At 48.8% G+C, this 16199-nt stretch overlaps 1 protein-coding gene across 1 annotated transcript in view; it reads left to right on the forward strand.

Annotated features, from left to right (window-relative positions):
- The window catches only part of LOC149430688 (myosin light chain kinase, smooth muscle-like), a 49019-nt gene extending 40689 nt beyond the window's left edge, over positions 1-8330 (forward strand). Inside the window, exons 8-11 of the mRNA XM_089666098.1 lie at positions 548-671; positions 897-1026; positions 2693-2821; positions 7619-8330. Coding sequence (XP_089522224.1) covers positions 548-671; positions 897-1026; positions 2693-2821; positions 7619-7875 — 640 coding nt within the window. The 3' untranslated portion in view covers positions 7876-8330. The remainder of the gene's footprint in view (positions 1-547; positions 672-896; positions 1027-2692; positions 2822-7618) is intronic.
- Positions 8331-16199: the final 7869 nt, after the last annotated feature.

Raw genomic sequence — 16199 nt, forward strand, 5'->3', positions numbered from 1 at the left:
GGGGAGGAGAATGGGAAGGTGGGAGGTGAACGTCATGGGGGGGAGGTGAACGGGAAGAGGGGAGGTGAATGGGACAGGGGGAGTTGAGTGGGAAGGCGGGAGGTGAATGGGAAGGGGGAAGGTGAATGGGACAGGGGGAGGTGAATGGAAAGGCGGGAGGTGAATGGGAAGGGGGAAGGTGAATGGGAAGGGGGAAGGTGAATGGAAAGGCGGGAGGTGAATGGAAAGGTGGGAGGTGAATGGGAAGGGGGGAGGTGAATGGGACGGGGGGAGGTGAATGGGACGGGGGGAGGTGAATGGGAAGGGGGGAGGTGAATGGAGAGGCTGGAGGTGAATGGGAAGGGGTGTGGTGAATGGGAAGACGGGAGGTTGAAGGTGGGAGGTGAATGGGACGGGGGGAAGAGAATGGGAAAGGGGGAGGGGAATGGGATGAGGGGAGGGGAATGGGACTGTGGGAGGGGAATGGGATGAGGGGAGGGGAATGGCATGGGGGGAGGGGTTAATCTGACTCGTGGCTCATTAACTCCGTATTGTGTGGCCCTAACAGGAGTCGCCTGAACTGTACGCAGTGCCTGCAGCACCCTTGGCTCCAGCAGGACACCAACACCATGGAGGCCAAGAAACTGTCCAAGGAGCGGATGAAGAAGTACATGGCGCGGCGGAAGTGGCAGGTACATTCCCCTCCAGGCAGCAGTCAGGCACAGCGCTCCTCATGGGAGGGGCCTCACTTTTTGGAAATTAACTGCTGTGTTTGTTTTTTTTTTTTCTTTTTCTTTTTATGGTGTTCTTTCTGGTTTTTATGAGGATCAGATTTTTTGTCCAATGGGGTCATCACCCGGCAGATCTCGTGTTTCGTTTGCTCTGACGCGTTCCATGCGCTCTCCTCTGTCTTCCAGAAAACCGGGAATGCTGTGCGAGCCATCGGGCGTCTGTCTTCCCTGGCCATGATATCCGGTATGGGTGCCAGGAAGTCTTCAGGAGGTTCCCCCACCAGCCCATTGTGTGCAGAACTGGAGGCTGGAGAAGGTGAGTCCGCGGACCGCGACTGATGAGACTACACCCAGCCGGAAGACTAGGATAGGCTAGATCTAGGCTACACACTCCATGCGGCTGTGCAACATGAGAAATGCACAATTTGTGATTTTTCTTTTGTTTCATATCAGGAAATAGGCAGGAGCCAAGGGAGAGAATATTTAGTGGCCTTTCTGGCTTTTTACCAAACGTCCTGCATGAGAGAAACTCAGAGAAACTCAGAGTGAACGAGCTGCATGATATCTGACAAATCTCAAAGCTGTCCTCTATGTGATGCACGGCTCACCTTTACTGCCTGTATGTATTATTACTAAAATTAGGGGAACAAGATGGCACCCCCCTGGGATTGACAGGGATAGAAAAAAATAGAATAGAATAGAAAAAAACAATAGAATAGAATAAAATAGAAGGAGCATACCTGTCCTCCGAAATTCCAATAGAATAAATTCGAATAACGAATCCGAAATAATGAAATGAAATTCGGATGCAAATCGAATCGAATTCGAATACGAAAAGAATAGAAAATTAAAGAACAGAATAGATTAGAAAATAGAAAAGAATAAAATAGAAAATTGTAGAATCAAATAGAATATAACTGTCTTCCGAAATTCAATTTTCCAATAGAAGAAAATTCAAATTCGAATAACGAGTCTGAAATAAAGAAATTCGGACGCCATTTGAATGGAATTCGAACATGAAAAGAACAGAATAGATAATAATAGAATAGATTAGAAAATATTTGAATAGAATAGAAAAAAATTGAAAGAATATAACTGTTTTCCGAGATTCTAATTTTGAACAGAATAAATTAGAAAAGAATAGAAAATAAGAATAGAATAGAACAGAATAAAAGAAAACAATACAATATAATAAAATACAATATAACTGTCTTCCGAAATTCAAATTTTGAATAGCATATATTCAGATTAGAATAGAATAGCATAGCATAGTATAACTGTTTTCTGCAAATCTAATTTTGAATAGAATAAATTTGAATAAAATTAGAAAAGAATAGAATAGAAAAAAAACAATAGAATAGAATAAAATTGAACGAATATTTCTGTTTTCCGATATTCTAATTTTGAATAGAATAAATTTGAATAAATTAGAAAAGAATAGAATAGAAAAAAATTAGAATAGAATAAAATAGAATATAACTGTTTTATGATATTCTAATTTTGAATAGAATAAATTTGAATAAATTAGTAAAGAATAGAATAAAATAGAAAAAGACAATAGAATAGAATAGAAAAAGACAATAGAATAGAATAAAAAAGAAGGAATATGACTGTTTTCCGATGTTCTAATTTTGAATAGAATAAATTTGAATAAATTAGAAAAGAATAGAATAGAACAAAAAACAATAGTATAGAATAAAATAAAATTAATAGATCCATCTTCTGAAATTCGAATTTCAAATAGAATAAATTAGAATTCTAATGCCAATTTAAATTTGTATTTGGTCGAATTGAATTAGAATCGATCTAAAATGGCTGCTGTATGGGGCCCCGTGGTTTCCAACATCAGCCCGGTTACGAGGTCAGATGCCGGCATTCATTACCGAGAACCAGATTGTAGGGTGAAGGGTTACCACAGATTTTCATTGCTGAGATATTACCGTCTTGTCATTTGTAACCCCTCCCCCGACCTCTCCTTTCAGATGACGGCCAGGCCTTCCTGGAGTCCGTGTCGGAGGAGAGACCTCCCATGAAGCCGGTCTTCACCAAGACCATATTGGATATCGAGGTGGTGGAGGGCAGCGCGGCCAGATTCGACTGCAGGATCGAAGGTACGTCTTCATCCTCCAAACATTTGTACATTAGAACGACAACCGGAGAAGTGGGTCAGGAGGAGACCCGGAGTCAGAGATGCCGATCCACAGTGAGATACATAGAATTGGTCATCACCGAGTGTCTGAGAACATATCCATGGTGGCCATCTATGGAGAACATTCGACTTGGAGGGAAAATCGCCTGACCACTTCATTTTATTCCCTTCAAAGTTGCTGGAGATGTTCTCACCCATTGGGGGATCCGAACTCCCTTCAAAATTGCTGGAGATGTTCTCACTCATTGGGGGATCTGAACTCCCTTCAAAGTTGCTGGAGATGTTCTCACCCATTGGGGGATCCGAACTCCCTTCAAAGTTGCTGGAGATGTTCTCACCCAATGGGGGATCTGAACTCTCTCAAAGTTGCCGGAGATGTTCTCACCCATTGGTGGGATCCCAACTCCCTTCAAAGTTGCTAGAGATGTTCTCACCCATTGTGTGATCCGAACTCCCTTCAAAGTTGCTGGAGATGTTCTCACCCATTGGGGGATCCCAATGCCCTTCAAAGTTGCTAGAGATGTTCTCACCCATTGTGTGATCCGAACTCCCTTCAAAGTTGCTGGAGATGTTCTCACCCATTGTGGGATCCGAACTCCCTTCAAAGTTGCTGGAGATGTTCTCACCCATTGTGGGATCCGAACTCCCTTCAAAGTTGCTGGAGATGTTCTCACCCATTGTGGGATCCGAACTCCCTTCAAAGTTGCTGGAGATGTTCTCACCCATTGGGGGATCTGAACTCCCTTCAAAGTTGCTGGAGATATTCTCAAGCATTGGGGGATCTGAACCCCCTTTAAAATTGCCGGAGATGTTCTCACCTATTGGGGGATCCCAATTCCCTTCAAAATTGCTGCAGATGTTCTCACCCATTGGGGGATCCCAATTCCCTTCAAAATTGCTGCAGATGTTCTCACCCATTGGGGGATCCCAGCTCCCTTCAAAGTTGCTGGAGATGTTCTCACCCATTGGGGGATCCCAACTCCCTTCAAAGTTGCTGGAGATGTTCTCACCCATTGGGGGATGTCACTTACATCTTCAGGACTTGTCCCGACATTGCCCAATATTGGGAGTCCGTAGTCCACATCCTTCGTTCTGTTTCCTGAATTGCATTTTCCCCCTCTCTGCGTCTCTGTCCACTGGACTTGGTTGAAGATCTTGCTCCCGCAGTAGCTGAACCGACACTACTGGGGCTTCTCTTATTTTATGCCAGGAAGGCCATCACCCTCTCTTAGAAGAACTCCACCCCTCCAACTGTCATGTTTTGGCAACAACTGGTTGCCCAAAAAAGTTTGACATGGTGTGGTCCAAGTGGCTTCAGGATGACTCCACAGCTCAAATGTAGGATGCCTTCAATGAAATGATGATGTTCCATGATTCATGTTGATTAGGATGTGTGTGTGGGGGGGGGGTGTTCTCTGAGGCCTTCTTGGCCTCCACCTAATGGGCATTATCTCATCTTTACTGCCTTCTTATGGTATTAGCATGAGCCACACACACACACAAAGGAAACGGTGGCTCGGTTCTTCTAAGCCCCCGTTCACACTGAATACACTTTGAAATCGTGAATATGTCTATACAAGTTGCACCTGAAGTCGTAAAAAGTAGTGCAGGAACTACTTTCTGTTAGGGTTAGAGTTAGGGTGAAGATTGGAGGGTTAGGGTTAGAGGGTTGGGTTTAGAGCTAGGCTTAAGGTTAGGGTTGGAGAGTTAGGGTCAAGATTAGTGTTGGAAATTTAGAGTTTGAGGGTTAAGGTTAGGTTAGGGTTAGACTTAAGGTTAGGTTAGGGTTGGAGGGTTAGAAGTCAGGGTTGGAGAGATAGGGATAGAGTTAGAGGGCTAGAAGGTTAGGTTTACAGCTAGGTTAGGGTTGGAGGGTTAGGGATAAGATTAGGGTTGCACAGTTAGGATTAGAGTTAGAGGGTTAGAAGGATCAGTTTAGAGCTAGGCTTAACATTAGGGTTAGAGGGTTAGGGTTAGGGTTAGAGGGTTAGAAGGTAAAGTTTAGAGCTAGGGTTAAGGTTAGGTTTGGAGGGTTAGAGTTGAGGTTAGAATTGGATTTAAGATTAGGGCTGGAGAGTTAGGATTAGGGTTAGAGGATTAGAAGGTAAGGATTAGAGCTAGGTTTAAGGTGGGGGTTAGGGTTGGAGGGTTAGAGTTAAGGTTAGGGTTGGGAGATAGGGATAGAGTTAGAGGGCTGGAAGGTTAGATTTACAGCTAGGTTAGGGTTGGAAGGTTAGAGTTAAGATTAGGTTTGGAGAGTTAGGATGAGTTAGAGGGTTAGAGTGAGAGTTTGAGTGTTAGGGTTAGAGTGAGAGTTTGAGTGTTAGGGTTAGAGTTAGAAGATTAGGGTTAGATTTAAGATTAGTGGTTAGGATTGGAGGGTTAGGGTTAGATTTAGAGGATTAGAAGGTTAGGTTTAGAGACAGCCTTAAGGTTAGGTTTGGATTTAAGATTAGGGCTGGAGAGTTAGGATTAGGGTTAGAGGAGTAGAGGGATAGGGTTAGAGTTTAGAGGGTTGGAAGGTAAGGTTTAGAGCTAGGCTTAAGGTGGGGGTTAGGGTTGGAGGGTTAGGATTAGAGTTAGAGGGTTAGAAGGTTAGATTTAGAGCAAGGTTTAGCATTAGGTTTGGAGGGTTAGGGTTGCAATTAGAGTTGGAGAGTTAGGATTAGAGTTAGAGGGTTAGAGTGAGAGTTAGAGGGTTAGAGTGAGAGTTTGAGGGTTAGAATTAAGGTTAGAGGTGAGGACTGGAGGGTTAGAAGGTTAGGTTTAGAGACAGCCTTAAGGTTAGGTTTGGAGGGTTAGAGTTAAGGTTAGAATTGGATTTAAGATTAGGGCTGGAGAGTTAGGATTAGAGTTAGAGGACTAGAGGGATAGGGTTAGAGTTAGATGGTTAGAAGGTAACGTTAGCATTAGGCTTAAGGTGGGGGTTAGAGTTAAGGTTAATGTTGGAGAGTTAGGGTTAGAGGATTAGAGTGAGGGATAATGCTAGAGTTAGAAGGTTGGAGGGTTAGGAATTACGGCTAGGGTTAGGCTTCAACTTAAGTGTTGAGGTTTGTGTGAAGGTTAGGGTTGGAGGGTTGGAGTAAGGCCTTGGATTGAAGAGTTACGGTTACAGTTTAAGGTTCAAGTTAGAAGGTCAGAGTGAGGGACAGAGTTAGAAGTTTGGTTCTTAGAAATTAGGGTTAGGCTTCAAATGAAAGGTTGGGGTTAGAGTTAGGTTTGGGTTGGAGGGTTTGAGTAAGGCCTTGGTTTGAAGAGGTACGGTTACAGTTGAAGGTTTGAGTTAGAAGGTCGGAGTGAGGGATAAAGTTAGAGTTAGAATTTTGGGTTCTTAGAAATTAGAGTTAGGCTTCAAATAAAGGGTTGTGGTTAGAGCATGAGGGAAGGTTAGGGTTGGAGGGTTGGAGTAAGGCCTTGGGTTGAAGAGTTACGGTTACAGTTTACGGTTCAAATTAAAAGGTTAAAGTGAGGGAAAGAGTTAGAGTTGGAAATTTGGGTTCTTAGAAATTAGGGTTAGGTTTCAAATGAAGGGTCAGGGGTTAGTATATGAGTGAAGGTTGGGGTTGGAGGGTTGGAGTAAGTCCTTGGGTTGAAGAGTTACGGTTACTAGAGTTAGAAGGTTGGAGGGTTAGGAATTAGGGCTAGGGTTAGGCTTCAATTTATGGGTTGATGTTTGTGTGACGGTTAGGGTTGGAGGGTTGGAGTAAGACCTTGGGTTGAAGAGTTACGGTTACAGTTGAAGGTTCGAGTTAGAAGGTTGGAGTGACAGACAGAGTTAGAGTTAGAACTTTGGATTCTTAGAAATTAGGGTTAGGTTTCAAATGAAGGGTTGGGGGTTAGAGTATGAGTGAAGGTTGGAGTTGGAGGGTTGGAGTGAGTCCTTGGTTTGAAGAGTTACGGTTACAGTTTAGGGTCGAGTTAGATGGTTGGAGTGAGGGACAGAGTGAGAGTTAGAAGTTTGGGTTCTTAGAAATTAGGGTTAGGCTTCAAATAAAGGGTTGGGATTAGAGTTAGAGTGAAGGTTGGGGTTGGAGGGTTGGAGTAAGTCCTTGGGTTGAAGAGTTACGGGTACTAGAGTTAGAAGGTTGGAGGGTTAGGAATTAGGATTAGGGTTAGGCTTCAATTTAAGGGTTGAGGTTTGTGTGAAGGTTAGGGTTGGAGGGTTGGAGTAAGACCTTGGGTTGAAGAGTTACGGTTACAGTTGAAGGTTCGAGTTAGAAGGTCGGAGTGAGGGACAGAGTTAGAGTTAGAACTTTGGATTCTTAGAAATTAGGGTTAGGTTTCAAATGAAGGGTTGGGGTTAGAGTATGAGTGAAGGTTGGGGTTGGAGGGTTGGAGTAAGGCCTTGGGTTGAAGAGTTACAGTTACTAGAGTTAGAAGGTTGGAGGGTTAGGAATTAGGGTTAGGCTTCAATGGTTGAGGTTTGTGTGAAGGTTAGGGTTGGAGGGTTGGAGTAAGGCCTTGGGTTGAAGAGTTACAGTTACAGTTTAAGGTTCGACTTAGAAGGTCGGAGTGGGGGATAGACTTAGAAGGTCGGAGTGGGGGATAGACTTAGAAGGTCGGAGTGAGGGATAGACTTAGAAGGTCGGAGTGAGGGATAGACTTAGAAGGTCGGAGTGAGGGATAGACTTAGAAGGTCGGAGTGGGGGATAGACTTAGAAGGTTAGGATCAAGGTCAGGATTAGAGTTGAAGAGCGTAGGCGTTTGTTCGCTGTTGGAACTTTCCTAAAAACTAAACACTTCTTTTTTTGCTCTCCAGGTCATCCCGACCCCGAGGTGATCTGGTACAAGGACGATCATCCCATCAAGGAGTCTCGCCACTTCAAGATAGAGTACGACGAAGATGGCAACTGCTCTCTCACCATCTCGGAGGTGTGCGGTGACGATGACGCCAAGTACACGTGCAAATCCATCAACAGCCAAGGGGAGGCGTCCTGCACCGCTGAGCTCATTGTGGAGGTGATGGCGGAGGAGGAGGAGGAAGAAGAGGAGGAGGAAGAAGAAGAGGAGGAGTGATGGATATCCCGTGTCGGACTTATCTCTATTGAGGGGACTTTCCCATCCAGATCCCAGAGAGACACTTCTTAGAGAACCTGGAAGCCATATTTACATGCACAGTTTGAAGAGCACGTCGGCGGCCAACCAGATGAGAGTTGTTCCTTTTCTCCGAGGGCATTATCGCTGCTCAGCCGTAACAGACAAAACGATGACTCTGGGGGCGGCGGGGGTGGGGTTTGGGGGGGGGGGGGTTCAGGCTGGCTCTGTTATTAGAGAAACACACCGGATTGTGGATCTGGGGGGAGAGTGATGGGATGGCGGCAGGAGGGCGAAGTGCGAAGATTTGTACCCCTTTGCTCACCGTAGAGTTGCCTTTCTTCTCAGCACAGTTTTTGGAATGACGTAAAGTTACCACTTTAGCACCACCTGTATGTAAAATGGCCACGTGATAATATAACTCCGTTTTCACTTTAGTTTTACTTTTTTGGGGGTTTTTCTAGTCTGCCCATGACTGCCGCACACGCGTGCACAGATTCGAATGTCTAGCGGCTGTGTATGGAAGCTTGATTGTATACACCTGTGGCCATGGAGGGGATTGGAACACCTGAATCACATGATATGGAGGGGATTGGAACACCTGAATCACATGATTGGGAGGGGATTGGAACACCTGAATCACATGATTGGAGGGGATTGGAACACCTGAATCACATGATATGGAGGGGATTGGAACACCTGAATCACATGATTGGGAGGGGATTGGAACATCTGAATCACATGGTTGGAGGGGATTGGAACACCTGAATCACATGATATGGAGGGGATTGGAACACCTGAATCACATGATATGGAGGGGATTGAAACATCTGAATCACGTGATTGGAGGGGATTGGAACATCTGAATCACGTGATTGGAGGGGATTGGAACATCTGAATCACATGATTGAGAGGGGATTGGAACACCTGAATCATATGATATGGAGGGGATTGGTACACCTGAATCACATGATTGGAGGGGATTGGAACACCTGAATCACATGATATGGAGGAGATTGAAACATCTGAATCACGTGATTGGAGGGGATTGGAACATCTGAATCACATGATTGAGAGGGGATTGGAACACCTGAATCATATGATATGGAGGGGATTGGTACACCTGAGTCACATGATTGGAGGGGATTGGAACACCTGAATCACATGATATGGAGGAGATTGGAACATCTGAATCACATGATTGAGAGGGGATTGGAACACCTGAATCATATGATATGGAGGGGATTGGTACACCTGAATCACATGATTGGGAGGGCTGGGCCTCTGTCAGACCTCTGCAGAGAGACCACTGCTCCCTGCCAGAAGGCTGCAGAGGATCCTCGCTGTCTGTGTAGAAGCAGTGGTCTCTCTGTAGTGGTCTGACATTCCTCTTGCATAGAGAACCCTAAAGATTTGCAGAAATATAGCTTTGACTCAGCAAGAGGCATGTCAGACCTCTGCAGAGAGACCCCCGCTCCCTGCCAGCAGGCTGAAGAGGTTCTGTGCTGTGTAGAAGCAGTGGTCTCTCTGCAGAGGATCCTTGCTGTCTGTGTAGAAGCAGTGGTCTCTCTGTAGTGGTTCTGTGCTGTGTAGAAGCAGTGGTCTCTCTGCAGAGGATCCTTGCTGTCTGTGTAGAAGCAGTGGTCTCTCTGCAGAGGTCAGACATGTCTCCTGCAGAGTCAAAGCTATATCTCAGTAATCAATCAAAGCAATATTTGTGCTACCAACAAAGTTATTTCTCTTTTGCTGATTGAAGACCTCTAGCACTGACTCAGCAGGGGGTCATGTTGGACCTCTGCAGAGAGACCACTGCTTCTACACAGACAGCGAGGATCCTCTGCAGAGAGACCACTGCTTCTACACAGACAGCGAGGATCCTCTACAGAGAGACCACTGCTTCTACACAGACAGCGAGGATCCTCTGCATGGAGACCACTGCTTCTACACAGACAGCGAGGATCCTCTACATAGAGACCACTGCTTCTACACAGACAGCGAGGATCCTCTGCATGGAGACCACTGCTTCTACACAGACAGCGAGGATCCTCTACAGAGAGACCACTGCTTCTACACAGACAGCGAGGATCCTCTGCAGAGAGACCACTGCTTCTACACAGACAGCGAGGATCCTCTGCAGGTCCGACATGCCTCCTGCTCAGTCAAACTACATTTCCGCCATCAGCACCGTTAATGCTCTTTGCTGATTGGAGATCTCTAGCTCTGACTCTGCAGGGGGCGTGTTGGACCTCTGCAGAGAGACCACTGCTTCCACACAGACCGCAAGGCTCCTTCTATGCAGCATGCTGGCAGGGAACAGGCTTTTCTACTGTGGCTGCTTTTTTTTCTTGTACAGCCGATTTACACTGACAGGGAACACTGACTGTTAGCTGGAGGGACTACAACTCCCAGCAGTCATGACAACGGCAGTTGTCGTCTTCTTCCTTGCCACCCGCTCCTTTGCAGGCAATGCCGCGTTTCTGGTCACTAGAGGTGAGGCAAGGTGTCACTGATTCCCGGCCAATCGATGGGTTGAAGACGTGTCCGGCCCCCGGATTGGCTGAGATCTGTGTGTGTGTGACAGGTACCCTTCATTGCACAGAGAATGATTGGTGTGAACGATCCCTCCGTCTGTGGGGGAGGAGCGCACGATTGAACCTCACTGTCATCTGTGTCTTTGTGGAGGCGTGGTCATATCATTAAAGGTTACAAATGTCATCTTCCTGATCCCTGGTCTGATATCCGTCATTAAAGCCTGTCATGGGGCCGACGTCACCCCGCAAAAACAATGCTCGTCGCCTGGCCGCCTCCCACTTCAGTGCTCGCTGAAACTAGGGCGGAGCTTGCGACATCAGAACACCCCGACCTGAGCGCTCTCATGTACTGAAAGGAGAATAAAGGGAGAGAGGGCGCCACCATCTAAGTGTAGATCTCAGGGATCTGACAAACAAAGCCCAGTAGGCACTCGCAGGCAATACGCAGAATGCGGACACAACCCACACACTGCAGGGGGAGAGGCCGGCTGTCTGCATACTCCATGTGTCCGCGTGCTGGGTTCTATGTTTATTATCTCATCAAATCTACACTTAGATGGTGGCGCCCTCTGTCCTTATATCCTCACAAGGTGAGAGGCTGCAGACTCTGCCTGGCTGAAATGATGTCATCCATCTGTTGCAGGCAGGAGGAAGCATTTCCTCAGTCTCCCCTCCCCCAGTGATCAGACTGTACATTGTAACTTTGTAGAAGGAGGAGGAAGCATTTCCTCAGTCTCCCCTCCCCCAGTGATCAGACTGTACATTGTAACTCTGTAGAAGGAGGAGGAGTCATTTCCTCAGTCTCCTCCCCCAGTGATCAAACTGTACATTGTAACTTTGTAGAAGGAGGAGGAGGCGTTTCCTCAGTCTCCTCCCCCAGTGATCAGACTGTACATTGTAACTTTGTAGAAGGAGGAGGAGTCATTTCCTCAGTCTCCTCCCCCAGTGATCAGACTGTACATTGTAACTTTGTAGAAGGAGAAGGAAGCATCTCCTCAGTCTCTCCTCCCCCAGTGATCAGACTGTACATTGTAACTTTGTAGAAGGAGGAGGAGGCATTTCCTCAGTCTCCCCTCCCCCAGTGATCAGACTGTACATTGTAACTTTGTAGAAGGAGGAGGAGGCATTTCCTCAGTCTCCCCTCCCCCAGTGATCAGACTGTACAGTGTAACTTTGTAGAAGGAGGAGGATCACTTCCTCAGTCTCCCCTCCCCCAGTGATCAGACTGTACAGTGTAACTTTGTAGAAGGAGGAGGAGTCACTTCCTCAGTCTCCCCTCCCCCAGTGATCAGACTGTATATTGTAACTTTGTAGCAAGTCACAAGGGAAGAGGCTGCATCAGGGGCTGATATGTGTCAAACATTTCTGAACACAGCTGAAAACTGCACAGGTACATGATGGTGTCATCTCCATCCAGGTAGTAGATGGTGACCCTGGATGATGCCTGAACATAGATGGTGCCGTCTTCCGGAGCAAAAAGCAGATGAAGGCGTTGTCAGCGTGAGTCCTGAGAAATGCAAGAAATACCTGGAAATGTTACAATCACACATCACTGAGCATGCGGCACCCAATATATATATATATACACTGCTAAATAAATGAAAGTTACACTTTGTAATCCGAGTCGCATGAAGTCCATGAACCTCCCGGGATATGGATCTGGTCAGGTAAGTCGCAAAGGGGGGTGGTAATCAGTTTCAGCTGCTTTGGTGTTCATGAAATTAACAACAGGTGCACTAGATGGGCAACAATGAGACGACCCCCGAAACAGGAATGGTATTACAGGTGGAGGCCACTGACATTTTTTTCTCTACTCATCTTTTCTGACTGTTTTTCACTAGTTTTGTATTTGGCCGGGGTCAGTGTCACTACTGGTAGCATGAGGCCATACCTGGACCCTACAGAGGTTGTACAGGCAGTCCAACTCCTCCAGGATGGCACATCAATACGTACTATTGCCAGAAGGTTTGCTGTGTCTCTCAGCACAGTCTCAAGAGCATGGAGGAGATTCCAGGAGACAAGAGCACAGAGGAGATTCCAGGAGACAAGAGCACAGAGGAGATTCCAGGAGACAAGAGCATGGAGGAGATTCCAGGAGACGAGAGCTTGGAGGAGATTCCAGGAGACGAGAGCATGGAGGAGATTCCACGAGACGAGAGCGTGGAGGAGATTCCACGAGACGAGAGCGTGGAGGAGATTCCAGGAGACGAGAGCTTGGAGGAGATTCCAGGAGACGAGAGCGTGGAGGAGATTCCACGAGACGAGAGCGTGGAGGAGATTCCGGGAGACGAGAGCGTAGAGGAGATTCCGGGAGACGAGAGCGTGGAGGAGATTCCGGGAGACGAAAGCACGGAGGAGATTCCGGGAGACGAGAGCACGGAGGAGATTCCGGGAGACGAGAGCACGGAGGAGATTCCGGGAGACAAGAGCACGGAGGAGATTCTGGGAGACGAGCATGGAGGAGATTCCGGGAGACAGGCAGTTCCTCTACGAGAGCTGGACAGGGCCGTAGAAGGTCCTTAACCCATCAGCAGGACCGGTATCTGCTCCTTTGTGGAAGGAGGAGCAGGATGAGCCCTGCCAGAGCCCTACAAAATGACCTCCAACAGGCCACTGGTGGGAATGTCTCTGACCAAACAATCAGAAACAGACTTCATGAGGGTGGCCTGAGGGCCCGACGTCCTCTAGTGGGCCCTGTGCTCACTGCCCGGCACCATAGAGCTGGATTGGCACTGGCCATTGAACCCCAGAATTGGCAGGTCCACCACTGGCCCCCTGTGCTTTTCACAGATGAGAGCAGGTTCCCCCTGAGCACATGTGACAGACATGAGAGGGTCTGGAGGAGCCGTGGAGAACGTTCTGCTGCCTGTAACATGGTTCAGCATGACCGTTGTGGTGGTGGGTCAGTGATGGTCTGGGGAGGCATCTCCATGGAGGGACACACAGACCTCTACAGGCTAGACAATGGCACCCTGACTGCCATTAGGTATCGGGATGAAATTCTTGGACCCATTGTCAGACCCTACACTGGTGCAGGGGGTCCTGGGTTCCTCCTGGTGTAGGGGTCCTGGGTTCCTCCTGGTGCGGTGGGTCCTGGGTTCCCCCTGGTGCGGTGGGTCCTGGGTTCCCCCTGGTGCGGTGGGTCCTGGGTTCCCCTTGGTGCGGTGGGTCCTGGGTTCCCCCTGGTGCTTTGGGTCCTGGGCTCCCCCTGGTGCGTTGGGTCCTGGGTTCCCCCTGGTGCGGTGGGTCCTGGGTTCCTCCTGGTGCGGTGGGTCCTGGGTTCTTCCTGGTGCAGGGGGTCCTGGGTTTCTCCTGGTGTAGGGGTCCTGGGTTCCTCCTGGTGCAGGGGGTCCTGGGTTTCTCCTGGTGTAGGGGGTCCTGGGTTTCTCCTGGTGTAGGGGTCCTGGGTTCCTCCTGGTGCAGTGGGTCCTGGGTTCCTCCTGGTGCAGTGGGTCCTGGGTTCCTCCTGGTGCGGTGGGTCCTGGGTTCCTGCTAGCACACGACAATGCCCGGCCTCATGTGGGGAGAGTATACAGGCAGTTCCTGGAGGATGAAGGAATTGATACCATTGAATGGCCCCCACACTCCCCTGACCTAAATGCAATAGAACACCTCTGGGATGTCATGTTTCGGTCCATCGGACGCCGCCAGGTTGCACCTCAGACTGTCCAGGAGCTCAGTGATGGTCCAGATCTGGGAGGAAATCCCCCAGGACACTATCTGTGGTCTCATTAGGACCCTCCCCCGACATTGTCAGGCATGCATACAACCACGTGGGGGCCACACAGACTACTGAGGACCATTCTGAGATGCTGCAATGACATTTCACCAACATGGACTCGCCTGCTGCATCATTTCTTCACTTTGATTTTTGGGGTGTCTGTGAATTCTGTCCTCTGTAGTAGTGATGGGCTGAACACCCCCCGTTCGGTTTGCGGTCGAACATTCAAACCTACAGGATGTTCGACCGCGATCTTCGAACACAATATGCTGAGCGGTATCTTCCTGCATGTGACTATGTGGTGAGATCCCGCTCAGTGACTACAATCTGGCTGAGTTCTATGATGAAGTCACACGGTATTTCAGTAGTGAGACATCCATTCATGTTCCGGGTGTCAGTGGGGTTCCTGGTGTCAGTGGGGTTCATCGTGTAAGTGGGGTTCCTGCAGTCAGTGAGGTTCCGGGTGTCAGTGGGGTTCCTGGTGTCAGTGGGGTTCCTGGAGTCAGTGAGGTTCCTGGTGTCAGTGGGGTTCCTGGTGTCAGTGGTGTTCCTGGAGTCAGTGGGGTTCCTCGTGTCAGTGGGGTTCCTGGTGTCACTGGGGTTCCTGGTGTCAGTGGGGTTCATCGTGTAAGTGGGGTTCCTGGAGTCAGTGAGGTTCCTGGTATAAGTGAGGTTCCTGGTGTCAGTGGGGTTCATCGTGTAAGTGGGGTTCCTGGAGTCAGTGAGGTTCCTGGTGTCAGTGGGGTTCCTGGTGTCAGTGGGGTTCATTGTGTAAGTGGGGTTCCTGGAGTCAATGAGGTTCCTGGTGTCAGTGGGGTTCCTGGTGTCAGTGGGGTTCCTCATGTCAGTGGGGTTCCTGGTGTCACTGTGGTTCCTGGTGTCAGTGGGGTTCATCGTGTAAGTGGTGTTCTTGGTGTCACTGTGGTTCCTGGTGTCAGTGGGGTTCATCGTGTAAGTGGGGTTCCTGGAGTCAGTGAGGTTCCTGGTGTCAGTGGGGTTCCTGGTGTCAGTGGGGTTCATCGTGTAAGTGGGGTTCCTGGAGTCAGTGAGGTTCCTGGTGTCAGTGGGGTTCCTGGAGTCAGTGGGGTTCCTGGTGTCAATGGGGTTCATCGTGTAAGTGGGGTTCCTGGAGTCAGTGAGGTTCCTGGTGTCAGTGGGGTTCATTGTGTAAGTGGGGTTCCTGGAGTCAGTGAGGTTCCCGGTGTCAGTGGGATTCCTGGTGTCAGTGAGGTTCCTGGTGTCAGTGGGGTTCCTGGTGTCAGTGAGGTTCCCGGTGTCAGTGGGGTTCCTGGTGTCAGTGGGGTTCCTGGTGTCAGTGAGGTTCCTGGTGTCAGTGGGGATCCTGGTGTCAGTGGGGTTCCTCGTTTCTGACAGCTGAATGGAAAAAGAATTGTCGGCATTGTCCAATCATGAAATTTTTTTTTAAAATGACGGGGGGGGGGGGTGTGTCTCCCCTCCCATCCATACCAAGCCCTTTGGGTCTAGTAAGGATTTTGAAGGGGGGCGGGATCCGGGGACCCCCTGGGGGCATCCAGATTCCGATAAGCCCCCTGCCCACAGACCCCCACAACCACTGGCCAGGGTTGTTGGGAAGAGGCCCTTGTCTCCATGAACACGGGACAAAGTGCTTTGGGGGGGGCTCCCCTCAAAGCACCCCCCCCAAAACCCATACCAGAGCCTTATCTGAGCATGCAGCCCGGCAGGTCAGGAAAGGGGGGGAGGAACAAGCAATTCCCCCCCCTTCGAACCATACCAGGCCACATGCCCTCAACAAGGGAGGGGTGCTTTGGGGCGGGGGCTTCCTCCCCAAAGCACCTTGTGTCCATGTTGACGGGGAAAAGAGCCTCTTCCCTACAATCCTGGGCTGTGGTTGGGGGGGTCTGCGGGCGGGGGGGGCTTATCGGAATCTGGAAGCCCTCTTTAACATGGGGGCCCCAGATCCCGGAACCCCCATGTGAATGACTAAACCACAATCCATCTCACTGCCGTATTTCAAATTGCCCCGAACATACAGTAGAGCCTCCCATGGAAGTACAGCCAGGCTACATCCCCAA

The sequence above is a fragment of the Staurois parvus genome, unplaced genomic scaffold (assembly GCF_062004578.1).
Source record: "Staurois parvus isolate SC_StPar_1 unplaced genomic scaffold, SC_StPar_1.0 ptg002526l, whole genome shotgun sequence".
Lineage (NCBI taxonomy): Eukaryota > Metazoa > Chordata > Amphibia > Anura > Ranidae > Staurois > Staurois parvus.